Source organism: Neofelis nebulosa, chromosome 1 (genome assembly GCF_028018385.1).
Source record: "Neofelis nebulosa isolate mNeoNeb1 chromosome 1, mNeoNeb1.pri, whole genome shotgun sequence".
NCBI lineage: Eukaryota > Metazoa > Chordata > Mammalia > Carnivora > Felidae > Neofelis > Neofelis nebulosa.
The window spans coordinates 463599-490748 of NC_080782.1; the positions used below are offsets into that span (position 1 = coordinate 463599).

Consider the following 27150-nt stretch of genomic DNA (forward strand, 5'->3'; position numbering starts at 1 on the left):
CACATTTCAACACCTTTATTTATCACTTTACCAATTTGACACACAATGTTAACAGCGAACACAGGAGGAGCAGTATGCAGACAGACACGAGCTGTTTCGCTACAGGTTTGCAGGTCAGGCCTTGCAGGTCAGCTCTGACCGGGGACACCGTGCCTCACGCTCTGGGAGGGAGAGGAGGGCCACCCCGATCCCATACGTATCCCTGGTTGAGTGCAGCTTTGAGACGCCAGCAGACGTGCCTTTCTGAGTCAGAACACCCAAGACGTCGACTCTACTCTTCACCATCACACTGATAAAGTGATACACTCAGGACTCCCTAATGGTAACAAAACAGTGTAAAAATATATTGCATATATATATAAATTTACTTCCCTTTCCTGAAAAAAACTTAGTACAAACTAGTAGTATACGATCCCTTTCAAGTTTCTTTTAAGTTGTGCGGGTTTCCTTTGTGTTTGGCTTGGTTTGGGTTTTCAAGAGTCTAGAGGGAGAGAAAAAAACCTCTCGAAGCTCAGGGTGGCCACTGCCCAGCCCACCTGGGGCCATGCCCTCCACATGCCCAGGGACAGAGGCCATACCCTGAACCACCAGGTTCCACAGTGTTCAGTAGTCAATCAGTGGAGGGGAGCTGTTCGGGGTCAGTGTTTTAAGGACATTCTAGCCTATTGGTAACTTCACAGTACAGCTGAATTGTCAACCTGGCCTGCACGGAACAGGTGACGACGGGGCGTCCCATGTGGCGTGGGCTGCGGGATGGGGGAGCAGCCAGCTTGTGTATGGAGAGAGCTGGGCTGGGTCCCCAGGGCAGGGCCAGCACATGCTTTTCCCGTAAAGGGCCAGATGGTGAAAATTTTAGGTGTCCCCTCCTATCACCACCACGCGACGTAGCGCAAAAGCAGCCACGCGTCCTGCCCGACTGAGCACACGGGCACAGCTGGGCGCCAGAAAACTATTCACAGAGGCAGTCTGGGGTGGGGGCACGAGCCCGCTGCCGCAGGCCCTGTCCACCGAGCAGCCAGAGGGACGCCCGCGGCCTGTCCTGAGCGCCGAGCACGGGGACGCGGACGCAGAGCCACACCAACAGGAAGCGGTGCCCTCGAGCCGCCTGCGCACACCGTTCCCCGGCTTCTCGCATCGGCTGTGATTTTCATCTGCCACAAACGTAGGACTGGGGACACTAGAGGTGTGAAAATACTCCAGTATAAATATATATCTTCTGCGATAACATCCTAAACTTACATGATTTGAACTTCATTTTGGTAAAGCTGACTGTTACCGCTGCCTAGTTGCCTATCCTATCACGTTAAATAGAAATAAATAAGTGTTCTGGTGTGATCAGTGTTAAGCACCCTCCTCCAGTTCTCCTGACACTCAGATGCTGCCAGCCCTGCCCTCCCTGGCAGAACGCGTCCTGTCTCCTCGTGCTGTGCAGTCTCTCGCTCACAGATAGACGCTGGATTTCTGGGTAACCGCGGTTAGTAGAAGCTAATTGGCATTGCATATAACATGCAGCAAAGACACACACCCTGCCTGTGTGTTCTCCGTGTTCAGACCCCGATGGAGGAGCATGCGTGTGCGTGGTGCGTGCGTGTGCGCGCACGTGTTCTGTGTGCGGGGGCCACACACATGCGGCGACACGTTTAGCAGATGATTTTAAGCTGATGGAATGGAGAGCGCTGAAGTCTCGTGATGGAGTCTTTGCTACCTCCCCCTCCTTCCTGACTGAGGGAACGTCCAGGCTTTGGGGACGGGCGCCGTCCGAAGAGGCTTTGGGGTTGGGCAGGGGAGGCAGGGGAGACTGTAGCCCCTGTGTGGCCAACCGGACCTCCCTGCTGTGGGACGGGGTGGACCGCCAAGGGGTCCCATTCACAAACCCCACAGGAAGGTGCTGCGAGAACAGTCAGGAGCGCACTGGGAAGCGCTGGTCACAAGTGAGCACTCAGCCCCACCAGCCTGCGGCACTGGTGCCTTCCGCTAAGAAGAGGGCTGCTCTGGGGAGGGCGTGACAGCAGGGGTCCCCGTGGGCAGGCAGATGTGTGGTTTCTCTTGCTTAGACCCCAGTCTCCCAGGGTGGTCCTGGGGAGGCTGTTTTGCCTGGAGACTCCGCTCTGGCACAGAAGATGGCCTCCTGGGGGTGAGGGGGGCTGAGAAGGGCCGGTGGAAGGGGGGCTATGCATTCCCGGTACAGGCTGTGGCACGGGGACCCTCGTCCCTCTGCTCACTGGGGCATGCACACTGTGGGAGCCAAGGTCCTGCTGGACTCCAGTGTCCATGCTGTGTCATGGCTGTGCTAGTGGGGACCCAGGTGTTCAATGGCAGGAGGCGGAGCCCCACCGCCTCAGACGGTGCTCCCCAACATGGTGCCCAAGAGGATCTGGGAGGAGGTCGTGTTTGTGATCTGCTCGTTGTTGAGAAACATTTGTCGTGTTCAGAGTCACCTTCCAACATTTCCCACGTCCTCCCCTTGCCTCCAGATCCTCACCGCGGTCCAGCCGGGGGTCCTGTGTCCTGCTTGTTTGTCCCTCCTCCAGCACTCAGTCCTCGGTTTCTCCACCTTCCCCCACCATGGGGTGGAGAGGCCTGGCCGGGCAGCTCAGGATCGCCAAGGTAGAAACTAGAGACTGCAGTGAGCACAGGTGACTCAAGGCCTGCAACCATCTCCGATTTTACGCACTGGGAAGTCTCAGAACCTCGGGAGGAAGCTGCTGGCGAGGCCCCACCGTGGGGGCGAGGGGGAGGACCACATCCCTTCAGAGGGGCCATGCTGGATGGGAGCTCGAGCCCCGAGCCCCACCGCACAGACGAGGGACCATCCCTAGCCCTAGCGACGACCAGCATGCCCTTTGGGCACAGGGAGGCAGGTGCGTGTGCCACCCCGGTGCCGGTCTTTATTTCAACCGCCTGTGCTGTGCGCCAGGGAGTGCCCCCAACCAGCCAGCTGCCACGGACACAGAACAGGGGCCAGGGTGGACGGGCTCCAAGAAGCATTTCCCTGAGGCTCCCGTGGGCTTTTCCCAGGACCAGCGCCAGGACCACACGGCCCCACCAGTCACTCGCCAGGCTTGGTGGCACTTCTGCAAGGGGACATGTCCCCATGAAGCCACTGTGACAAGAGTCCCAATGCCCGGGTCCCCTGTCCAGCCTCACGGAGAAACCAAATGCCAACAAATGCTGCTGGCCTCGGGGCCCTTTGTGGGCCTGCCTCTGTCGTGTGGTTTTCTGCATTTGCAGGGGTTGGGAGAGGTTAGGGAAGACTCATGCAGAGACTGAACCACGAACCTGAACAGCGAACAGGGAGCAGCCACGGGGACCCACAGCCCAGAGGCCCTGAGTGCAGAGTGGGGCCCCGGACAGAAGACAGCATCATGCCAGCAAAGCGACTGCACGGGAAGCCTCGGCCGGCAGGGTCTCCTGGCCTAGAGACACAAAGAGCAGGAGAGAAAGGGGCAGAAACGGTATTCTGTCTTCGCTGACCCATTCTGGGAACAAATACGTTTCCAGTTTCTTCTTAGGAAAACACAATAAAGCGAACAGTCTTGTCCTTGGCTTCCATTTTGACAACTTCAGACCGTGTTCCTCTGGTCCACTGAGGAGCCCCTTCCACTGGCTGACCTTCCTCCGGCTCCACGACGTGTGTGCGTGTGTGCGTGTGTGTGCGAGCATGTGCATATTGCAGGCACACACGTGTGGGTATGTGTGAGTGTTTGTGCACATGCAAGCACCTGTCCCACCTCCCCACACCTTCATGATGTCCTGTTAGCAGCTCACTTCTGTCGTCTTGGTGCTGCTGGTTAGTGCGTTAGCTTGTGCTGCCCTCGAGGTTCCAGGGAGGGGTTTGCAGTTCAGCAGGTGGCCACCTTCTGACAGGGTCTGTCCCACTCACCCCTTGTGGCCCACCGGCCCCTTTAAAATGGCCTTTTCGCCTGCGAGTCAGGTAGCTAGTGTGGTCTGGTCCCAGGAGACGCTCTGAAAAAGGCCATTTGTTGTCGGCCAGCACTGGACGAGGCAGGTGTGTTAGAAACGGTCAGTGATTTCGGGGCCCCACTGGGGGGTCAGAGAGAAGCATGCCAGGCCCCAGGCAGGGGGAGGCCTGACTGCCACCCCCGCGGCCCCCGGGGCCCCAGCCTTGAGTTCTGCCCCAGGGAGCAAGGGAATGTAATGAAGTGTGAGGTGGCGCGGGCCGCCGCGGGAAGGGCTGCTCCTGGGCTGGCTACTTGCCACCCTGCACCTTCTGGTCATAGGTGCCCGCGTGCTTATAGCCCGGTACGTAGCCCGACTCATCCACCAGGTCCACACGGCCCGCCTTGCCCTTGCCCTTGCCTGATGGGTCGAAGCGTTCCTTGTGGGAGCCCGTGAACTTGGTCGTGTCCGTGAGCCGGGACACAGTGGGCGACGAGATGGCCTTCTGCAGAGGGAGAGAATGGGGCGCGCCCGTGTGAGCGCAAGGGGCCAAGTGAGCGCGTGAGGCCGTCGGCAGCTGGGTCGGCACACCCCCAGGGAGTAACACGTCCGCTGTCCCACCCCAGACCCCACGGGCTGCTGCCCTCCAGGGAGTCCCTGCTAGCCATGCTCACCGTCACCCCTGAGATGATGGGGGCCTTGCCCTCGATGAGCCTGTGCACCTCGCGGACGGCCTCCTCGCTGCTCTTGTCTTTGAATCTCTTCTTGGAGAGCTCTTCAAGCGCCTCCTTGAACTGCTCGAATGTGATGGTCCGGCAGGATTTCCCTCTGAGGGAGGAGAGCGCTCAGGGCCCGGGCCAGGGCCACTCCCCTCCGTAACGCACAGCCCCACCAAGTAGTGCCCTCAGAACCTGCTGACATCCAGGGACCAGGTGATGTTAGGGGACCCCTTCCCAGGGACCTGGTGGCATCAGGAGACCCCTGCCCGGGGACCAGGTGACATTGGGGAAACCCTGGCCCTGCCCAGGGACCTGATGACATCGGGAGACTACCTCCCAGGGACCTGGTGACATCGGGGGGCCCCTGCCTCTGGGCACCCAGTGACATCGGGGTAACCCTGCCCCCACCCAGGGATCAGTGACATCAGGGGATCCCTACCCAGGAACCTGGTGGGGGCCCAGTGGCCTTGGGGAACCCCCACCTCTCTCCCACAGCAGAAATCAAGTCTAACATTAAAATACAGAGGGGCGCCTGGGTGGCTCGGTCGGTTGGGCGGCCGACTTCGGCTCAGGTCACGATCTCGCGGTCCGTGGGTTCGAGCCCCGCGTCGGGCTCTGTGCTGAGTGCTCAGAGCCTGGAACCTGTTTCAAATTCTGTGTCTCCCTCTCTCTCTGACCCTCCCCCGTTCATGCTCTGTCTCTGTCTCAAAAATAAATAAACGTAAAAAAAAAAAAAAAAAAAATACAGAATATGCCCCTCCCCCACCCTGGTGTGCACTGTTTATGCCCAACAGTCGGTCGCCATGGGCAACGGCAGCAAATATAAATTGTCTTGGAAAAAAGCTTAAAGGAACCACATCCTTTATGAACAACTGGACATTAAAACAAAGCTGTTGTCTGGGTCTAAAATGGGGCGTGTGTGGCGTCCACTCAGAGCAGGAGGGAAAAAGTCAGGTCAAGACGCTCATCCCATCTGAACCACACAGAGGCCGAATCCTGCCTGGGGCCACCGTGGCCCGACGTCCCTGTCATCACACAGGGACGGGGTCGGGTGGCCGCCTCGCCAATACGCCCAGCAAGGTGGTCCCAGGGCCCGTCCCTCCTCCCAGGACCCCCACTGCCCCCACCTGAAAGCCGCCTGCCTCAGGGGCACAAGGGGGCTAGGGGCAGATGCAGCCCTATTCGTTCCCTGCCGCAGGCCACTCACAAAATTTCAGGAAGATTCTAAACTGTGCACGTTTTATAATTTTTACTAAAAACCATTTTTACCACTTTGGATCTCTCCTGCTAATCCATGGAGTGAGTTGTCAGGGTTTTAGAACAAGAGGTCCTGTGGGGGCGGCTTCTTGCCATGCAGGGACACCCTGTGGGTGCAGAGGCCTGAGTGGGACGGCCCTGCAGATGCCCACGAGCAGACGGCCCAGAACAGCCACAATAACCACGAAGGCACAAGGACAGACCCACACGAGGGTTTCCACGGAAGAGCAAAGAAAGGCAGCTCGGCAGAGAAAGGCCCGTCTCTAAACAGCTGGTGCTGGTACAGCGGGGACCCAGCCCTGTCCTGTGCCTCGAAGTGCCTACAGAGACTCACTCAAAACGGGCCATCGTCCTAAGTTCAGCACAAAGCCTAGAACTATAAACTTCTGGAAGAATACCTAAGAGAAAGACTTTGTGACCTTGGGTGAAGCAAAGATTTCTTAGAAACAACACCAAAAAAGTCCATAAAAGAAACAAGGAATTGGAATGCACCGAAATTTAAAACCCCATGCCCTTGAAAAGATACTGTTCCGAGGAATACGAAACGAGCCACAGATGGGGAGAAAACACGTGCAAACAGACACCTGAAAGAGAAAGTTTTTTCAAACTTAACAGGGAGGATCCCACATAGAAAACGGGGCAAATACCCGAACCGGACACTGTCCAGGAAGACCCCTGGGTGGCCAGGGCAGAGCACACAGAGCGCCACCCCACATGGCGAGTCCTACCGGGCCGGACAGCCAGCGTGGCTGAAGCCGGTGAAATGGCCGCACCGGGAGGATGTGGTCAGCCGGGCACTCCGACGTGGCATCCACCCGGGGAGGCGGTTGGGCAGTTACGGCTCTGAGCCCCCACGTCTGGGCTCGACGCAGGACAGACGCACCGCAGTCCCGCGTGAACCACGTAGTCAGGTGTCCTTCAGCAGTGAACAGCTGGACACCACACGCAGGGACTCAGAGGCACTTGACGTGCCCGTCGGAAGACACGGGACACAGCCCGCAGTCGGGGAGCGGGGCTGGGAAGCCTGAGCCCCCACGGGGCCTGCACTCAACACAGACGCCCCTTCTGTCCTCGGGTGCTGGTCCCGACCACGACCGCACAGCAGGGGCTGGTGGCCTGGTGGGTGCAGGGATTCCTCAGACCCAGTGGTGGGCAGGGCAGTGGGCTCTGCCCCCGCAGCAGTTGGTCTCGCCCCACCCCCACCCCCCCCAGCCTCTGGGGAAACCTTCCTGGGCAGCGAGGTTCTCACAGCAGCCGCCCCGCACGGAGATCCCTGCCCTGCTGCCGGGCCAAGGCCCTGTTTGTTTGTCCTGGGCCGTCAAAGGCACTCCTGTCTCCTATTCACGCCCTGCCCGGGTGGCATGTGGATGCCAGGCCTGACGGCCAGCCCCGGGACTGGCCGCCGGAGCACGCAGCCCTCTCTGGGCACCGCGGCACCAGGCGCCACCAGTGTGAGTCACTTGAGCTGGGGGTGGGGGGGAAGGCTGACGGGGGCTCCCATCAGAGGGCCACATTCAGAGCTGGTGGACACGGGCCTAAGGCCGACTCTCCCGCTCCACCTGGCCGGGCCGGGTGTCCCCAAGTGTCCCCACCGTGACTGCCCAGCAGGGAGTTCTCCCCAGGGGACCCGGCACCCTGCTGCAGAGAGCCATGCGCAGCAAGTTCTAGAATGACAATGCCCGTCTCTTCCCCAGAGACACTGATCACATTACACTGCTCTCTGGACACAGAGTGAGCCTGTTCTCCAGAGTCCACAGAACTGGAGGGTGTCCCCACCCTGAAACCCCCTCTCCCGGCTCCAGGCCGGGCTGGCCGGTGCCCTGCCTGCAGGCCCGCCCAGCAGGAATGGGGTCACTGATCACACACAAGGCCCCGTGAGCTGGGGTTTCACTTTGCTTCCCAAGCCCTGTGTCCCCCAGGCCTCCAGACCCAACTCAGGGTGGGCAGGGGGCTGAACCCTGCCAGTGCCAAAGGTCACCCGGGGACACTGGGGCTGGCAGGGGCCAGGGCAGCCCTCCAGAGACAGGCGTATGTCCCTCCAGGGCCAACAGCAGGAAGGCTCCTGGGCTTCAGGCCAAAACGTGCCAGCACCTCCATGATTCAGGACCGATGGCACTCCCAGGGACACCTCTCCAAGAGGTGGGAGGCAGCATGCTGGGTCATTACGGAGAACTTGCCGCTCGGGTGGGAGGAAGCTACTGGCCCCCCGTGCACCCCCCACCCCCCCCCCGCAGCAAAGCCAGGGCCCTGGGAGACCTGTCCAGAGGGCAGCCTGGCTGGCCAGGGTGACAGCGCAGGCAGGAAGTGGGGTGTCGAGGGGCCACTTAAGGCTCTGATGAGGCTCAGTGAGAAGGAGGGGCCTGTGGGGAATTCCTTTGGGCTGGCAGGAGTGGGAGGCTCCTGGGGGAGCTGTCATTGTGGCTGTGACGTAGCGGTGCCCTCACGTCATGCCTGACCTGGGGCAGCTCCCAGGCCAGACCAGCGGCTCCAACTGCACGCTGTGCCCAAGGAGGACCGCCGGTGGGGTGCCTGGGGGGCCCCGTCTGTCAAGCGTCTGGCTTCAGCTCAGGTCATGGTCTCAACGGTACACGAGTCCGAGCCCGGCTTCGGGCTCTGTGCTGACAGCTCGGAGCCTGCTACCGACCCTCTGTCCTCTCTCTCTGCCCCTCCCCTGCGTTCGCTTGCTCTCGCTCTCTCTTAAAAAAAATAAACAACAAAAAAAGGAGGACCAGTTGCAGCCAGACCTTCCTGGCAGACAGCGGCCGCCCTGCTCCTGCCCAGGGCTCCCCAGTGCTGCTGACCAACCCGCCTATCAGGGCCCGGGCACAACCATGATGCTGTGGGTCTGTAGGGGCCGCGGGGAGGCCCCGATCTGCCTGAAGGGGCAGTTGTGGCCCCGACTCTTCCCCGCCAAGTAGGTAAAAGCCACCGTCGCGTGCTTGCTTCATGCAGGAGCCTGGGGCTGGGCTTGCCCTGTGAGGGGCAGGGGCGGGGTCCCTGGGGGCTCCAGCCACCACCCCCCGCCCACAACCTGCACCCCTAATTGCCATCGTGGCTATGGCAGGGGATGGGCTATGAAACAGACCCACTGAGGCCACTGAAACCATTTCTGAGCATTTGGGGAAGGTCACCTTAAAAGGACAAAAGGTGTGCTGAGACCCAGCATCCGCATCAACCCAGCGAGGGGCCAAGGGCCAGCAACTCCCCGATTCCAGACGCACCAGGCTGCCCACCGCGGAGGCCCTGCATGGCCTCGGGCCAGGAGAGGGCCCCCACAGAGAAGGCCTCAGCCACGTGGCCATCCTGACCCCGCCGCTGACCCCGAATGCCCACGCTCACTCGCCCCCTGCCTGGACGGCGTGGGCCCTGGGCAGACCCGGCACAGGGGAGCCCCCGTCCCTGGTGTCTCTGGGATGTGCCCGCACACACGGGGCCCTGCCAACCTCCCCCGGACCTCCGGTGGACGCCCCCGCCCCACAATCGTGGTGGACCGGCGGCGGGCAGCATCTGGACTGTGTTCTGTGGGGAAGGCTCAGCTCTGTTATTCCCGCTTCCTGCCTCGGACAAGTGCCACCACGTCCGGGCCGTGGCCATGTCCCGGCTGGGGCCACGGGGTGTGTGGCAAGAATGGAGCCGGTCAGTGGCCGACAGGCCCCAGGGAGCCCCGCCAAGGTGCTTCTTCCTAACCTGAGACCCAGACGCCAGCATCATGTTGCAGGAAACACGGCCCCTCACTCTGAACACACAGCAACCCCAAAATAGGCGCGTGCATGGGCCAGGAGGCCGCCCTCTGCCCCCCTCGGGCCGGGCCCGCCACCTGCACCCCACGCGAGCACACGGGCAGAACTGAGGGGACGCTGTCGTCCAGGCGCCCCACGCGGGGCTGTCAGGGTGCTATTCGTGCTGGGCACACAGAGTCTGGATTAATTAGTATTTCAGACCCACCGAGGTCTGCCCCTCGGGGCGGAGAGGGTGCCAGAAGGCTTTGTCTTGGTAACAATAGCGTTCAATCGAGACCTGGAGTGGAGCTGCAAGAAATTTGTTTAAAATTTAACACATAGTAACATCAAAACAAACAAGCGCTGCCGTGGCAACAGGACCTAAACAAAGCCTGCAGATACCCGGGCTGGCGCCACCGCCCGCAGAGCCATGGCAACCGCCTGCAAACAGAGCGGGATCTCCTCCACCAGTCAGCGGCTGTGGCTGCGCGTCCGTGGCTCCCACGAGGCGAGGACGCTTCTGCCACGGCTGCCACTTGGAACAAGTGTGACCCCAGACCCCATCGATCAGGACGTGCACGTCCCGCCCAAGACCACCCTCGTCACAAGGCCAAATAAAAGCAGATCCAAACGGTCTCCTTGGGACCTCCCGGCGTCCTCTAACCCTGCAGCCTTCCCTTGGGACCCCACGACCCCGCCCGGGACACCATCCACCTCCCCTTCCAGGGACAAGGCACGATGCCCCTGCCACACCCTCCCAAGGTGACCAGCAAGCCTACCCGGGCACGGGCCCTGCCCGCACCTGCCCCCTTGTAGGGGCCCCAGTGGCCACCACAGGCCTGTGTGACTGCGTTGTGACCACAACCCCTCGCTGGGCTGGGGCCCCCCACTGCCCACCCATCAGACGACTCCCCCCCCCCTCCCCCCGATGCGAGCCGGGGCAGAGACACCAGGGGTCCCAAGCAGCCCTGGGCTCTGCAATGTGGAGCCCTCTGTGCCCAGGGGCCAGGGACCGAGCCTTGGCCCCAAGCTTCTGAGCGGCTGACGCCCTGCCTCCTGGGACGGGGACTGCAACCAGATGGGGTTCCCTTATGGGTGCTCACACCAGGGCCCGCGTCCCACTCCCTGGGTGGCGGGCTGCCCACGCCTCCTGCACGCAGGAGGGCACCCATCCTCTGAGTGAGCCACCTCCCCACCCCCGGGGGTGTGGAGAGCCTGAGTTCTACCTGTGAGCACACATGCCTGCGTACGTGCACACATGTGTCCTGGGAGCCGTGTGCGTGTATGTGCTGCTGTGCACACGAGTGTGGGCTGTGAGTGCGTGTGTGCACACGTGTGCAAATGCCTGTGCGCGGTAGCGTGGAGGCAACTTTCTGTGACAGGAATGAAAGGTGACGGAAGGAAGGGCTGCCATCACCCGTCCCGACAGTTCGACGTCTGGGCCGGCGCCGTGGGTGTGGGACCCCTGGCGTGTTACTGGCTGTGCCTTCCCCGCCCTGTTGAAACCCTCCCCGAGGGACACGGCTCTGAGGTTCCTCTGCTCCCGGCCTGCCCACGTCTCCTGGATGCGTGCGGTTTCCCAAGGTCAGTGCTGAAGGCCTGAAGACACGCCCAGGGGAGAAATGGGGGCCATGCTGGGCCTCATCGGGGTTCCTGCCCCCCAGCTCAGGACACGTGGGCCCCCTGGGGCTCCTGCTGCCCCCACCCCAGCAGTGTGAGCACACGGTAAACACGGCTGCCCTCCTGTCCCTCCCGCTTGGGGTGCCGGAGCACGGCTGCACCGCGGAACGAGTTCTGTGCTAGAGACACCCTCGGAGGCAGCCGCGGGCTCCCGTCTGGCCCTGGGGGTCGGCCAACGGCGGCACCACCCGCCCGAGACCGGCTGGCCGTGGCGACCGTCCACGGGAACCACACCACAGATCTGGCTCGTGTTTCTTAGCAAGGAGAGCAGGCCAGCACCCCCCCACCCCACCCCCCACCCCCCCGGCAGAGGACACAGCACCTCGGGCTGGAACCCGGTCCCTGGTGATGATGGCATCTCCAAAGTCAGGTATCAGTCCCCTTGGTCACAACCCGGGGGCCACAGGGGCGGCAAATGTGCAGACCCCAAGGTGGGGACACAGAGGGCTGGTCCCTGCCAGCTGCCAGACTGCCATCCCGGGCAGTGGGTAGAGGCAGGCTCCGTGTGGCTCCCTGGTCCCCAAAGGTCCTGAAGCCCCCAACCTGGAGACACGGGGGAAAGAACCACGATGCGGCCCCTCCCCGGCCCCCTCCCCGGTGGACGCCAAGTAGGAACACTTTAGCACCTTCTGGGCTGAGGTGGCCCGCCCCTGCCCCTCTTGGGAATGTCCTTGACCCCGAGGCCACACTTCCCAGAGGCTCCCAGAGTCTGGCCCCTGCTCTGTGGGGGTGACCCTGGGGATCAGGCAGACCCAGCCGAGGAGCGCACAGCTTCTCATCTCCAGGGTGCAGCCCGTAGCCAAGGAGGGACTAGAAGACGCCCCAAGGACACAGCAAGAGAGGTCGGGAACCCGCGCCCCAGGTGCGTGGGGGTTCAGGTGGGCTGGGCCTCTGTGAGGAGGTGGGACGGCACAAGTCAGGGTCCAGCAGGTCTGCGAGCAGGGCGGCGATGGGCAGGGGTCAGCCCCGAGGCTCAGGCCGGGGTCAGTGTGACAAAGTGACCAGGAGACCCAGCACACCCCAGAGGGCAGGTCCCACGCAGCCGAACCCCACACGGACACTGAAGGCCAAGATGCGTGGAGGAGGGGGGACCAGAGCGCCCAGCCAGGCACGGGGGGGGGGTGCAGACAGGGTGGGGGCAGGAGGGGGCACGGATCAGAGGAACAGAGGGGAGCGGGGGCAGGGGTGGGGGGCTCATTTGTCCACACCGGCTCCTCCACTGGGCTGTCTCCTCAGCCTCCACAGGTGGGAGGTGCGGGGCCGGGGGGGTGGGGGGGGCGCACAGGCGACAGAATGGACGTTTGGGCCCAGACGCCGCCGCGTGGACACCCAGTCAGAGGAGCGGTCCGTCTGCTGGAGAGAGGTCCAGGTTCGGGGACCAGGGCCCTCAGGCACCAGGGCTCTACAGACCAGGGAGCCGATGAGGGACCCAGGAGGTCCGGAGTGCGCACCTGCCCTCCGCCCGGGGCCCTGCCCCACAGACACTGCGCAGGTCAGCGGGCGGAGGGGCGGGGACACCGGGCCTCTGGGGGTTCTGGCCCACACTGTCGGCAGAACGTCTCCGGGGCTCCCAGGGCGTCACCTGGCCCTGGCGATGGAGTGTCTACCTGGGACCCCAAACCAACCACAGAGCATCTCCCGCCCTGCACCCCGCCTTTCCCTCCTCCTCCTCCCCCTGCACCCTGCCTTCTCCTTCTCCTCCCCCTGCACCCCACTTTCACCTTCTCCTCCTCCCCCTGTACCCCGCCTTCTCCTCCTCCCCCTGCACCCCACCTTCCCCTCCTCCTCCTCCCCCTGCACCCTGCCTTCACCTTCTCCTCCTCCCCCTGCACCTCACCTTCCCCTCCTCCTCCTCCCCCTGCACCCTGCCTTCCCTTCCTCCTCCCCCCGCCTTCCCCTCCTCCTCCTCCCCCTGCACCCCGCATTCCCTTCCTCCTCCTCCCCCTGCACCCCTCCTTCCCCTCCTCCTCCTCCCCCTGCACCCTGCCTTCTCCTCCCCCTGCACCCCACTTTCACCTTCTCCTCCTCCCCCTGCACCCCACCTTCCCCTTCTCCTCCTCCCCCTGCACCCTGCCTTCTCCTCCTCCTCCCCCTGCACCCTGCCTTCCCCTCCTCCTCCCCCCGCCTTCCCCTCCTCCTCCTCCCCCTGCACCCCACCTTCCCCTCCTCCTCCTCCCCCTGCACCCCACCTTCCCCTCCTCCTCCTCTCCATGCACCCCACCTTTACCTCCTCATCCCCCCTGCACCCCAGCCCTGTCCCTTCCCCTCTGACCCTGGGCCTTGGGAGTGGAGTGCTCACTAGAATCCCTTTCCCTCAGCTGTGGTCTCCTTGGGGCCTCTGCCCGGACCCTGAATTCTGACTGGTTCCTCCTCTGGCACCAAGTCCCCTCCACCTGGTGGGTGGTCTGGGTCCTAAGGGTTGGTTTTCTCGTGGGGCAACTCTACCCTCCTGCAGCCTCCCAGCTCTAGAGGAGAAGGCTGCCCCCTTGGCCAGTGGTCACTGTGAGGACAGGCACCAGTGTTTGCCCAGGAAAGCAGGCAGACCTCCCTGGATAGACACACCATGTCTGGTGACACGGAGGCACAGCCGCTGGGGACACACAGGGAGGAAACCATCCACCGCTGAATGTACAGGGAGGGCACAGGGCCGTCCCAGGAAACATGCCCAGGTCACGGGGACGTGCAGCTAAGGCATCACAGTAACTGAGATAGACACGTATCAGAAAGAAGCTATTTTCCCACAAGTGTGACCTACACCGAGATCGCTAGATGCCAGGCAGCCTTGGGCGTGCTGTGACATTTCTCGGGTGGGTCCTCGGGTTGGGAGGGTGGGAGGCGGGGGAAGGTGTCCTCTGGCCGCAGAAGCGCCCAGAGGAACGGGGAAGGCACGTAACCACGCCTGACGCTCTCTCCGGCACCCAGGAGGAAGGACACGCGCACGCGTGCAGGAAGCACATGGGCTCACTGCTCACGGCCACCGGGTCCGCGGCGACGACGCTGCATCAGAGTTCGGGTGTGAACACCTCCCCAGGCTCGAGGGTGCGAGGCACCTGCCATGCCCGAGGGGCAGGCTTCTCAGCTCTGCCGCCAGCTCCAGGGACACCTGCCAGCCCCAGCCAAATCCTGGGCATCTTATCCGGAGAAGGGACGGGCCAGGGGCACTGGCACATCCCACCCCCTCACCGCCAGCTGAACACAACGCCCACCGGGAGTCCTGAGTGCGAGGCCTGGGGGGCACTTACTTGATTTTGCTGAAGACGATGTCCACGTCAGTGACGGTCACATTCTTCCCATCGATGACCTGGCAATCCTTACACAGCTTCGACCAGTTCTTGCCATGCATCTCCCTCCCGGTGGCCCTGGTGTCCCCGTGCACGGCAAAGCGCCGGAAGGCCTCCTCCAGGGCGCTGAGCTCTGGGGCCGCAGCGGCCGCCCCTTCGCCGGCACCTTCTGTCTCCAGTGACAGCCTCTTGGCCGCTCTGTCCTTTGCGGAGTCCCCCGGGGACTTGGGGGGTGTCTTGTTGGCGGCCTTGGCGGCCTTGGCCTTGCTGTCAGCCATGTTGCTGGAAGAGGAAGGGGAGAAAGGGGTCACCACGCTTCTACAGAGCCACGCGTAGGGCAGGAGGCTGGCCGCCCATGTCACAGTGGGCACCCAGGATGGGCCATCTGCCCCTCCCAGTGCCGGCCCCCGCCAGGCGCCCGGTGGTTGGATGAGAGCTGTCCCCAAACAGCCAAAGTCCACGGGGAAGCACCCAATCCGGCCTCCTGTGGGCTCGGCGCCCCTCCTGTCACTTCCCTACTGGCCACTGTGTCAGTGTCTCCTCCCTGGGCCACATCTGCTTGACTCTCCAGAATGATATCCTCCCAAGGGACTTGACAGTGATGGGGAGGGAGACCCAGAACCGTGGGCTGCGGACCTAGTGCAGGCACATGGCGGGAGTGGGAGTGTGGCAGACGTTGCCCCAGGGTGGGGACCACATGTGGGGCCCCTCATCAGGAGCCCAGCGGAGGCTGCCCTGCCCTATCCACGGGTCTCTGCCTTCGTGGGGCACCTGATCCCCAAGGCTGGTGGGTCCCTGTGGGGCCCCCGCCCTGTGTCTCGGCCAGTGGCCCAGACAGGAGCCTGAGATGTCCAAGCCCCACCGAGGTGTGTGACCGAGCCCCCAGAAGTCGCTTCCCAGGGGAGCAGTGGGTGGCCGTCCATGCCCCAGGGGGCTCGGCAAGAGCAGAGTGCCCCCAGGGCACACGCAGAGTCCTGAGCGGCAAGCATGTGGTGAGTCCTCAGTTCAGTGAGCGTCCCCTCCCAGTCTGGGCTGGGGGCCCTGGCTGGCCCAGAGGAAGCCAGGATGGGCACCTGAGACCAGGGTCACCCATGCCCACCCGGTCAGCAAAGCCGGTGCAGGTCTGGACTGACGGCTCTCGAGGCCACCCATGCCCTCTCCTCCAGGCGGCCCCCTGTGGATGCACAGGGAGCAGACCCTCTAGGCTCCCGCAGGCCCACCCAGGGACAGGAACCCGGCGCCTGCCTTGGGAGTGCCTGCGCTCAGAGGGACCCACAGCAGAGGCCGGGTGACAGCCAGTTACTTCCAGTGTTATCGCTGACCCCATTTCTCTGTCTGAAAAAGGAGCTTCTTAGGGCGGAGGGAGGAGGAGTCACATGCGTTCTGCGTGTCCTTTCCTATCCTTTGATAAATCCATGTGCCATATGACGAGATAATGGCACGATTAGTTTGTAAAAGCCCGAGAGCTCTAGCAGAGGCTTCCTGGAATACGGAGCTGTCGAGAGAGGCCTGTCTGTGCCGCAGATGGCAGCCCGGACCTGCGGGCACGGGTCTCCGGGTCACCCGAGGAGAGCCCTTACCTTGCAGGGCACAAATCAGCACACAGTGGGGGGGGCGGGCCCCTCACGTGTGACCAGGGACGACCAGGGATGCCCAGGGATCACTCTGGCTGGCCAGAGACCTGGCGGTCCGAATGCCCTGCCCACTCCCTCCATGTGAGGACTTCCCCCAGCTCAGGACCGCCCCAAGAGTTCCCTACACCCCCACGACCCCCCACTCTCTGTGAAACCCTTGAGTCTCTCTCCTTGCCCTCACCTGCTTTCCTGAAAAAAACCCAGACTGTTTGGGGATGTGTAAGAATCGGGGTGGGGAGGGGGGGAAGTGAGGAGGGGGAGGAAGTCAGCACAGGGGGGTGAAGAGGAAGTGAGCGCAGGGGGGGTGGGCAGGAAGTGAGGAAGGGGAGGAAGTGAGGAGGGGGAGGAAGCGAGCACTGGGGGGTGGGGAGGAAGTGAGGAGGGGGAGGAAGTGAGCGCAGGGGGGTGGGGAGGAAGTGAGCAGGGGGAGGAAGCGAGCGCAGGGGGTGGGGAGGAAGTGAGGAGGGGGAGGAAGTGAGTGCAGGGGAGTGGGGAGGAAGTGAGGAGGGGAAGTGAGTGCAGGGGGGTGGGGAGGAAGTGAGCAGGGGGAGGAAGTGAGTGCAGGGGGGTGGGGAGGAAGTGAGGAGGGGGAGGAAGTGAGTGCAGGGGGGTGGGGAGGAAGTGAGCAGGGGGAGGAAGTGAGTGCAGGGGGGTGGGGAGGAAGTGAGCAGGGGGAGGAAGTGAGCGCAGGGGGGTGGGGAGGAAGTGAGTGCAGGGGGGTGGGGAGGAAGTGAGGAGGGGGAGGAAGCACCCAGGTCTCCTGTGAGCCATCCCCCTGGGCCAGAAGGGTCAGGAGCAGGGAGCTGATAAACACCCACACTGGGTGTGGGGAGACTGTGTTACCGGATTTGCACTTTCAAAGAAGGGCCTCAAGAGGCCCTGCCAAGGTGGAATTAGGGACCGGGGGGGGAGGGGCCAGAGGGCAGCCCCTGCCAGCGGGTCCCATACAGACCTGGATGGGCCTGAGCCCCAGTGTGTGCCAGACAGGGATCATCCCGCCACCGGGAAAGGCTGTCTCTCAGACGCCATGTGGTCTCCCCGGCCCCCACCCCCCGGGAGCCATCGAGGCCCCAAAGAGGCACCAGGCCAAGGCCCCTGTTTCCAAAATGAGTCGGGCCCCAATTCAGAAGGACTCTCCCTGGCAACCTCCTTAAGCCTCGACTGCCTAAAGCGAAACTTACAGAAAAGGTGACACAGGACAGACCCCAACAGACCACTGTCAGCTGCCACACGGACATCAGCACACAGAATTTCTGACCAGGAATTCCCTGACCTGGAATTCCCTGTTAGTGATGTTCCTGCAACAGAAGCAGGTGTGTCTGTGAGCAGGACCAGGTGTCTGTGAGCAGGACCAGGTGTCTGTGAGCAGGACCAGGTGTCTGTGAGCAAGACCAGGTGTCTGTGAGCAGGCTCTGTGGAAGAGCTGCACTTACACTAGAATCAGAGACCAGGGATGGCGTGCAGAGTGGGGTAAGGTGGGGGCCGGCAGGACGCCTGTGTCTGGGAATCTGGACAGGCCGCAGGGAAGCCAGAGCTCACCCAGACCCCTGTCCCCCAGTCCTCCACATGCCCCTGGTTTCTGTCACTCTTCCTGGGGGCTGCATGAGCCCCTCCTCTGGCCCCATCTCCCCGGGAACCTCTGGCCTGGAGGTGAGCAGCCTCCCAGAGACCCTGTCTGAGAAACGCCAGCCCCTCCTCCCGCCCACCTGCCCCTGGGCCCCCGCTCTGAGAGGGGGGAGAGCCCACCAGTGTGACCCCAAGTCCCCCAGCACACTCCCGGGCTCTGTCCTGACTCCTGGAACTCCACGTTGGTGTCCTTGAAGGAGCCAGGTCCTGCCCAATTGGCACCCCGGTGTCCTGAGCTGGCCTCCCCGTGCTGCTGGGGTGCGGTGTGAGTCCAGGCCCCCGAAACAGGGGGAACCGGTGTCCTCCTCGGGGACACCCTGCAGCCACAAACCCAGAAGAGGCGGATATTCTTCGCAAAATAACAGGGCTGGAGTGTCCTGAAGCCTTGGAACCTATAGCGTTCCCTGGAGAATTCCCTATTTGCGTGCAGGGGCAGGGACACAGGCCTGCGGGCCTGTGTGGAGGCTGCTCGCCCCGCCAAGCCCCTTGGCTCCCAGAAGTGCCCGCCCACGAAAGGCAGGATCTTGTTCAGGGTTCTTGCCTTAACCTCTTCCGCTAAAGGCACAGCGCCAGCCCCTCTGGGTGCAGTGGAGTCTGCACGGGACACACTGTGTTGCAAGTGGAATTGAGAACCGGGCTCTGGGCCCCTGAGGGACACCCCAGGCCCTGTAGGGGGATAGGGCTCCTGGGGGCGGGCGCATCACAGGGAAGCTTCTGGAAGCCACTCTGGCTCTCCCCGAGCCCCTGCTCAGTGTCCCTGCTGTTCACTCCCACGTCTCCCGGATCTTGACACCTGGTTCCAGGCCAGCGAAAGCTCTAGGTGCTGAAGCCCCGGGGATGGTCGCTGGGCCCACCGACAGGACGCCGGGGCCCAGGGTCCAGACCGAGACCCCATTTCTGTGCCAGAACCCTCGAGGGACCTGGCCACACAAGCATAAAGCGGGATCCTGCTCAGACCTCATGGGCGGCCAGGAGCGCAGCTGGGGATGGGGGCTGAGCCAAGGAAACCACGAGGAGGCCGTGGGAGGCACCTTACCGGATGCCACCAGACTCTCAGCGACAACGCGGAGACGGCGAACAAAAGGCGCAGACAGAAGAGAACGACAACAAGAGACACGCTCCTTGCCCCTCTGAGGCTTCCAGGCAGACCCTGTGGGATGCGGCGGGCAGAGGCACCGAGGCCCCCGGGCTGGCCCTTTCCAGAACACTTCACGCGGCTTGCCTCCCTGCTCTCCACCTTCTACCAGGGCCCAGAGCCCACCTGGAGGCTCAGGCCCCGGCATCAGTGTCTAGAGGCGCGTCGCCCTGGCTGCTGCCCCTGGGGGAACAAAGGCACTCGTCCCCGCTGAGGGCCGCTCCAGGCGGTGAGAGCCTCCCGGGGCCACTCGTCCCCGCTGAGGGCCGCTCTGGGCGGTCAGAGCCTCCCGGGCGGACAAAGCAGGCTTTCTGAGCTGCACATTCCCGAGAAACACTGGGGCAGCCAGGAATCCCACCCTCCACAGGACACAGCCCCAGTGCGAGAGCTGGCGTGACCTGGGCTGTGTGAGCAGGATACGGCTCAGGTCCCAGATCCCGTAGCCTGAGGCCACTGGCCCCGACAGGTCCCCCGGGGCCAGGTTGTCCAGGCCCTGAGGCCAGGCCATCGTGTGTTCCCAGTCAGAAGACCAAACTGAGTTCTCTCCAATGGAAAAACACGAGCAGAGCACCAAGCTCGTGTCTTGTCTGTGTCCCCGAACATCCCGGGGCCATGGACCTGTCCTGCACTGTCCCGCAGCAAGGTTGCCTTGGGAGCCCCAGCCTCTGACCTGGGGAGCTGCTGCCCAGCTGGTGGGTCAGGCTTAGGGGCAGCCAGCACAGGGGGGCCAGGCCGGACGGGGCTGGGGGGCCGGGAGGGACGGGGCTGGGGGCTGGGCAGCCAGCACAGGGGGGCCAGGACAGGCTGTGTGCTCTCCAAAATGTGACCTTGCGGGGCAGAAGCCTTTCCAGTAAGGGAGACTGAGGAAGGCAGGGCATCTTCAAACCCCACCTACCCCTTGAGGACCTCTGGGTGGCTCTCCCCAGCCCCTTAACCGCGGGACATTCTCCTGTCACCACGAAGCCAGGGATTTCGGGGGGACCCGCTTCCCTCAGAGAGTTTCATAGAGAATCCAAGGCCACAGCTCACCAGGAGTGTGAAGCAGACCATGTCTGCATGTGGATCTCAGAAAATGAGGGCTGTGGGGGCCAAGGGGCAGCCCCAAAGGGCACCACGGCACACCCCCAATCCCGAAAGAGGGCCTCAGAACCAAGGAGAGCGGAGTGGCGTGGGAGGGTGGCCCCCGGGCACCAGCAGGGACAGAGAAGGGGGCTCAGCCCACCTGGGCCCTCTGGGGTCTCCGAGACGGCTGCCCAGGCCCACACTAGCCCGTGGCTCACCGTCTGGGCCGCGGGTTCTCTAAGACCTGTCCTAAGATGCTCTGCCCACAAGTCCCAGCCACGACACGGGAAACACTGAAGCCCTGAGTGTGCGGGTGCCGCGTTTCCCACACTTTACACTCTGGTCTTGGTGGGCTGAACCGGAGGGAGACTTGAGGCTCCCGGACAGATGTCCCCGGGCAGGTGGCGCCCTACGGGTTGGATGAGGACACAGATGGAAACTTCTAGCCGCTCAGTCACCCAGCGCCTGGCCCCACAAATGCCCGGCCAGGGGTCTCTGTCAGCGCCTGCAGGCAGCCTGAGGGCAAGTGGAGTGGGCTGAGAGGCGGCCCCGAGAAAGGAACGGCCACATCCTAACCCCCAGAACTGTGAATGTGACCTTGTTTGGAGAAAGGGTCTTTGCAGGCATCATCAAGCTGAAGATACCAAGGCGAGGTCTGATTTGCCTGGCGGCCCTGAACCCAATGACAAGTGCTCTTGGAAGCAGACACACAGACATGGGGGAGGCCACGTGATGACAGAGCCACAGCCCTGGAACCCCAGGAGCTGGAAGAGGCAGGAAGGACCCTCCCCAAGACCCTCCGGAGGGAGCGAGATCCCCCGGCCCCCGGCCCCAAGCCTCTGGCCCCAGCACTGAGAGAAAATAAACTTCCGTGTGTTAAGTCACCGTTTTGTGGCTCTTTGTCACAGCCACCTCGGAGCACTCAGGGGACCAGAGAGACCAGAGGAGGAGCGTTCCCCCACAGATAACAGTGCGTGGAGGAGAGAAGCCAGGGGCCGTGGCCCAGAGGGCCCAGAGGATCAGGCGGGCCGGGTTCCAAAGGCCCCTGGAGGACAGGCTCCCAGTGCAGGACAGCCATATGACACCTGCCTGCTGGGATCCCTGCTCTGGCCTCAAGTTGCAGGCACTGGGCACAGGAAGAGGCGGCTCACACAGCCTGTTGCTTTAGGAAAGGCTTAAAGCCCATGCTGGGGCAGTGGCCAGTGGGGGGGGGGGGGGGGCGGGGGCGGGTCCTACACAGCCCTGCTGCAGGGGCGAGGCGGCCAGGTCCGGCCTCGGTGGGAGCCAGAGTCACTCCACACTGCAGGCAGACCTGAGGAGCTGCCCATGGATACAAAAACTGTCCTTCACAATCCTAAACAAAACATTAACCAACGGAATCCCGTCAGAGATAAAAAGGATCAACACTTTGCAGTCAAGTTGGGGCCGGGCCGGGAATGTGGCTAAATGTGAGGGTCACACTAATGCCACCGTCATAAACGCAGGGAGAGCATCTGACAGAAGTCAGCATCTATGCATCACGCGAATTCTTAGTAAATCGAAAAAAGAGGAAAACTCCTTAATCTGAGAAAAAGGGCCACCTGCAAAAGAACTGAAAAAAGCCGCCACACTTGAAATATTGAAAGCGTTTGTTTCTAAGTTGGGGCAAGTACTGTATTCCCCATGTCAGTACAGAAAGACAAGAAAAGGAAATGAAGATATAAAAATTGTTAGGGAAAAAAACTCATCATCTGCAGTTTCTAGGGTTGTGCACACACCAAACCCAAAGGGATCCCAGGACGATTATTAGAACCCGTAAGTGAGTCTAGTGGTGTTTCTGGATACGTGGTCAACACACAAAAGGCCATTTCGTTTCTGCATAACAGCAAAGACACACAGTCAAAAGCATTTAGAAATGCAACGTTTAAAATATGAAGAAATACAAGTTCCTAGGAACACCGCTCACAGAGGGCGCACAGACAGTCAACACAGAAAACTCGGCCACTGAAGGAAACGAAAGGCCTAAATGATGACGTTATGAACACGGGTTGGAATCTACGTACAGAAAGATGTCAACTGTCCTTAAATTCGACCACAGTCTTAACTTAATCTGGATAAAAACTCCGACAGCTTTTGTGTCTAGTATCTAGATGCACTGAGCTGACATATGTGGGAGAAGGGCTGTGAATACACAGTGATCTTAAAAGAAAGACAAGATTTGCTCCATGGGCATGGAGACTCGAGAGAAAGGTCTGGAAGCAGAGACAGCACCAACGGGACAGAACCACCAATGGGAGGGACGCCAGAGCCCAAACACATGCGCACACATGTGTGACAAGGTGGCCCTGCAGAAAAAAGGGAGGAGCATATTTTCAGTAAATGGCAGATGCAGGGGAGACGGGGCATCGACACCACCCTTCAGGCGCTCCGAGGACTGAAGTAGGAGAGGCAAAATCCCCACGAAGGTGAGGGCCGAGGGTATCTGACGTCCCGGGGAGAGAGAAAGATCCGCTGCACAAGCCTCAAGAATCACTGCCCTTGAAGGAAACCATTCTAGGGTGGCAGCAGGCTGAAATCAAGAACTTCTGTTCATCAAAAAATATCACCGATGGAGAGAAAAGGGAAGCCACGGGGTAGGAGAAGATACAAATATGGGCTTGCCTCCAGAACCCGTAAAGGACCCTACAACTCAATGAGAAAAAGGCAGCAAGTCCAGAGAAGCAGCCAGGGGCCCCTGCCGGGGTGGAAGGCCCAGTGGGGCAGGGCCTGCAGGGTGTCAGGAGAACGGAGCCTCAGCCCCCGAGGACGCGGGGGACAGCTGACCTAGCAGCAGGAATCAGAACCAGGGCGCAGCGGGCGGCACGGCCGGGGGGGGGCCGTCCACCCACAGACGTGCCACCTGCTGCCACGGAAAGGGTGCAGCGAGTCCCGAGGGAGCAGGCCGGGGGCCGTCAAAGGCCGAGGGGCACAGGGCCAGGGGCCCCAGGGGCTGCCACAACTGGTCCTCCGAAGCACCGAGAAGAGGGGCCACCCTTGAGCATCTCCCACCCACCAGCTCCGGCCCCTCAAGCCAGGGGCACTTCCCCAGCTGGCTGGACCGTGGGACACAGCCACACGACAAAGAACCAGGCTCCCCTGTTCCCTCGAGGGACAGGCAAACGTTCTGGAGAGACCCCACACAGAGACAGGGGAGCCTCGTGCCAGTCACTCAACCCAGACTCAACTAAGCAGGGCAGCCTCGGGTGGTCCTGTCTGGCCGGCAGACCCCTAGCCGAGGTCAGGGGATGGAGACCACTGACCGTGCCAAGCCCTGCTGGCTGGCAGAGTCATGAGCAAAAGCAAACGGGGTCACTGTCTTAAAGCCCTGGTTTGGGGACAGTCTGTCCTACGGCATTAAATGACTGGAGCGGGGTCGAGGGTCAGTGAGTGCACGAAGCACGTACACCTGGATGGAGAAGGAGGGTATGGGCGGGCTTTCTACAGACAGCTTGTGACGCAGGGCCGCAGGCACACTCGAGGAGCACCTGACTTAACGTCGGTTCTGGGCCCAGACCCACACCTGCACCGCACGCGCCCCCCCCGCCCACCTGGCGCTCCCCCCCCCCCCCCCCCCCCCCCCCCCGCTCCATGCAGGTGAGACAGCAGGGCATGTGGGGACTGCACGAGGTCACCCGGGGGCACCGGCTGCTGGGTGTTGTCCCCACTGCAGTGGGGCTTCCCAGGTAAAGGCCACCTGGCCGGTGCTCAGCAGACATGCAATCACACAGGTGTGACAGGGAGAGGTCTGGGGAAACGTGGCTCAGGGCAGGAGGTCACACGGAGCCCACGCGGGGGCACTGCACTTATGCCAAGAGAACCAGAGACACAGGCACCCTGGGGACATGCTGGAGACCTGCAGGGACATGTGGGGACACACAGGGACACACGCTGGGGACACACGGGTGCGCCCCACCACAAAGGCAGCAGGAGGAGTGGAAAAGGCTCCAGGTGGTTTTAACACCTAGGCTTCAGCAAAGGTAAGAACCCATCATTCCTCACCACAAACCTAATTAAAAACAAGAAAAAGTCGGTGTGGACGTGCTCCTCCCAGGACCGGCTGGCAGGTCCCGCTGCTGAGAGAAGCGAGGGCTGGGGGAGAGGGCGGGGAAGGCAGAAAACTGTCACTGCCTTACACTCCGTGCAAGACTTTGGACTCTTCACCAAAGAAGGTCCTGTGTTTGGACGCTAAATTACACCTCCCGGCTGACGGCCGTCCTGTGCTATTGCACAGTTCCAGGGAACAAGGAGCCTGGGAACAGACCGACACCCCACATCAGATGAGAGCTGGGGAGGAGGGAGGAGCAGCCCCCCCACAGGCCGCTCCTGGGGCTCACACAGGGCCGCACCCTCACCCGAGGCCCCAGCAGGGCCAACCCCGCACCCCGCACTCTCCGCTGCCGCAAAGGGTCCCCCTGAAGACGCACTGCCGAGGGCAGACACCAGGGCTCCGTCCCCACCCAGAAAGGCTGGAGACCACGTCTGAGCCCCAGGTGCAGGTGCGCTCCATCCCCCCACCCCCTTGAGGCAAGGCTGCTGCTTACACACAGGGGAGTGTCTGCCAGGTCCAGGGTCTGCGGGCTCAGGGGCACACGCCCCGCCCCCACCGCCCTCCAGCGAGAGCCACTCTGAGCCCACAGAGGACCTGACACTTCAAGGTGCAGCAGGGCCCTTGCCTCGTGGTCCCAAGATCCCCAGACGTGCTCCTCCTGCCTCACCAGCAACATCACCAGCTATAAATAGGCCTGGCTTCCAGGCAGCGCAGCCTCTCCCAGAGGAAGCTTTTCATTCTCAGTCTCTCCTGCCGGGAGCACTCTGCGGCCCTGAGGACCGTCTGGCTGCTAAAAGCCTTCTCTGCATCCTCAAGCAGTGATGAGTGATTTAATTTTCTTTAAATTCTCCTGTGATTTACACATTTTCCACCATGAGTATTTATAATCTCGTATACGGTTTTACCACAGTTATTTACTGGGACTTCAAAGGATTCGGGAAGAGGAGCCAAACAGCACCAGGGAGATAAGAATACAGCCAAGAGAGCTTCCCATGATCTCCATCACTTCATCCTTCCGGACTCACGGAGAGGGACTTTCTAATGTAGCACTTAAGTTATGGTACCTTTCTGACTCATGGAACCCTCTGGAAATCAGGAAAGCGGCAGACCCTTCCCCCAGGAGAATGCACATACCCTCCTACCGCAGGCAATTTGCAGACAAATTCACCAGCACCCCTCCCCCCAGAACCCTCGAGGAGCCCTGTGATTTGGACCATGTGACAGGAACAGTGGCTGGTACCAGAGACGGGGTCACAGAATCCAGCTTAATTAAGGCATCGGTCAAGCCCCTGTCTCGCTGCCCCACCCCCATTTCCTGCCTGTTCCAAGCTCTCTCCCCATCACTCCAAGCCCCTGTGGTCCCAGGGCACTCAGGATCCAGGTTGGCCTTTACCAATCACCTCCTAGGAGTGCGGGGCTGCCCTGGATTGTGCAGAGCTCCCCCCGCCCCCCCACCTCCATTGGGTCCTCCCTGAGAGGCTGGCCATGGGGAGTCAGGACAGGCCTGCAGAGTGGGACATGGGAGCTGGGTCCTTTATCCATCGTCCCAGAGACCCTGCCGAGACCCTGCCGGTATCCAAAAAATGCCAGGTAAATTAACCACGAAATACGCAGATAGATGGCCACACTGTCAGCTTACCCTAAACGGTGTCTCATCTTCAGAGACACCAAACGCCTGTCGAAATAGTCATGAGCAGAGTGGCAGGAATGGATTTTCTCCCCAGCTCATTTCAAGGCTGCATTTGCGTAACTGAAACCACAGAATAAAGGGTTTCTCTGGTCCTGCTGCACAGGTGGGGCACTGCTCCCCAGAGGTGTGTGAGCAAACCTGCTGGCAGCCGATCTCTTCACCCTGACTGCCGGGTTCTGTGCTCACAGGCGATAAGAGAACGTGACACCCTCCGGGGAGGCTGCTGGAGTCGCACACTGTGCGGCTGACACTGTCACCTGGCGTGATAATGGTGACGCAAATGCGGCCGGAGAGGGGCCTGGAACCCCGAGGGGGCGGCGCGGTCTCTGCCAAGGGACCACGCTCACTCTGGGCCCTCTGCGTGGCCCCGGGTCTCCCGGAATTGGGGCTGCCCGGAACTGGCTTCATTTCACACCCTCTACGCCCTAATTCCCTTCGGTCTTGCCACCCCAGGCCTGGGCGTCCGCGTAGCGGGACGTGGGGGGGCGGCAGCGGCAGCGGCGGCGGCGGCGGCGGCGGGGAAAGGGGCTGCCGGGAGTGGGGGGGCGGCTTCGTCGCGTGAAGCGCTGCCGCCCAGACAGGCCCAGCGTCTCATCCGGGGCCCACGCACCAACCACCTGTCCCTTGCAGCGGGGTCGCCCCCGCCCGCGCCCCTCGAGCCCCGGGACCCACGCCCCCGACGCAGCCCCCGGGGGCCTCAGCGCGCAGCACCGACCGCCAGGCAGCCCAGGGCCGGGGATGGGGGCGCACGGACGCAGGGGGCTGCAGCCAGGAGGAGGAGCGGCGGGCGCAGGTGGCAGGCGCGGCGGGCCCGGGCGGGGTGCGTGGTCCTGCGTCCAGCGCCCCGGACCGAGCTCTGCGGACGCTTACCTCGGAGATGCGGCCACTGCAGCGGGCGCCTCCGCGACTCGGCCGCGCGCGACCGGGTGTCCGGCGAGCGCCCGCGCCCCCGCCGCCCCGGGCCCGCCAGCCCCGCCCCGCGCGCCCCGACGGCCCGCCCTCGGCCCGCCCCGCCCCGCGCGTTCATTGGCCCGCCCCGCCCCGCGCGCTCATTGGCCCGCCCCCGGCCCCCCCGCCCCGCGCGCTCATTGGCCCGCCCCCGGCCCTGCCACACCCCCGGCCCCTCCCGGCCCGGGGAGCGCGCGGGGCGCACGGAGGCCGGCGGCGGCGCGGCTCTGCCTTACAAGGCCGGCGCGGCGCAGGGGCGTGGGAACCCCGCAGGGGAGGCGAGCCGGGGGCGGGGGGCTAGGGGCGGCCGCACCTGGCCCTCCGGGACCTCGGGAGGCCCGCCCGCATCCCCGCGGCCGACAGCACGCGAGCGGACGGGCCTGCGGAGAGGGGCGGGGGGGACGGCGGGGCCCTGCCCTCTCCGCGGAGACTC

The 27150-nt window shown here is 62.6% G+C and overlaps 1 protein-coding gene across 3 annotated transcripts; it reads right to left on the reverse strand.

The window, feature by feature from the left end:
* On the reverse strand, window positions 1-26754 carry TPPP (tubulin polymerization promoting protein). 3 transcript variants are annotated; one of them, XM_058709327.1, is made up of 4 exons: window positions 26640-26754; window positions 14518-14838; window positions 4575-4728; window positions 1-4405 (listed from the first exon to the last, which is right to left on the reverse strand). In XM_058709327.1, the coding sequence occupies exons 2-4, from the start codon at window positions 14832-14834 to the stop codon at window positions 4211-4213; spliced, it is 666 nt and encodes a 221-aa protein (XP_058565310.1). In that variant the 5' UTR covers window positions 14835-14838; window positions 26640-26754; the 3' UTR covers window positions 1-4210. The 3 variants fall into 3 exon arrangements, with proteins under 3 accessions (XP_058565310.1, XP_058565132.1, XP_058565226.1); XM_058709149.1 differs by lacking the exon at window positions 26640-26754 and adding an exon at window positions 25719-25952; XM_058709243.1 differs by lacking the exon at window positions 26640-26754 and adding an exon at window positions 18853-19126.
* Between the last annotated feature and the right edge of the window lie 396 nt (window positions 26755-27150).

Bases quoted from the DNA above. Each gene is read 5' to 3' on its own strand.
- TPPP (XM_058709149.1), bottom strand. The intron at 4,729-14,517 runs GTAAGTGCCCCC...CTCCTCCCTCAG, and splicing joins ATCGTCTTCAGCAAAATCAA to AGGGAAATCCTGCCGGACCA. The intron at 4,406-4,574 runs GTGAGCATGGCT...CTCCCTCTGCAG, and splicing joins CCATCATCTCAGGGGTGACG to AAGGCCATCTCGTCGCCCAC.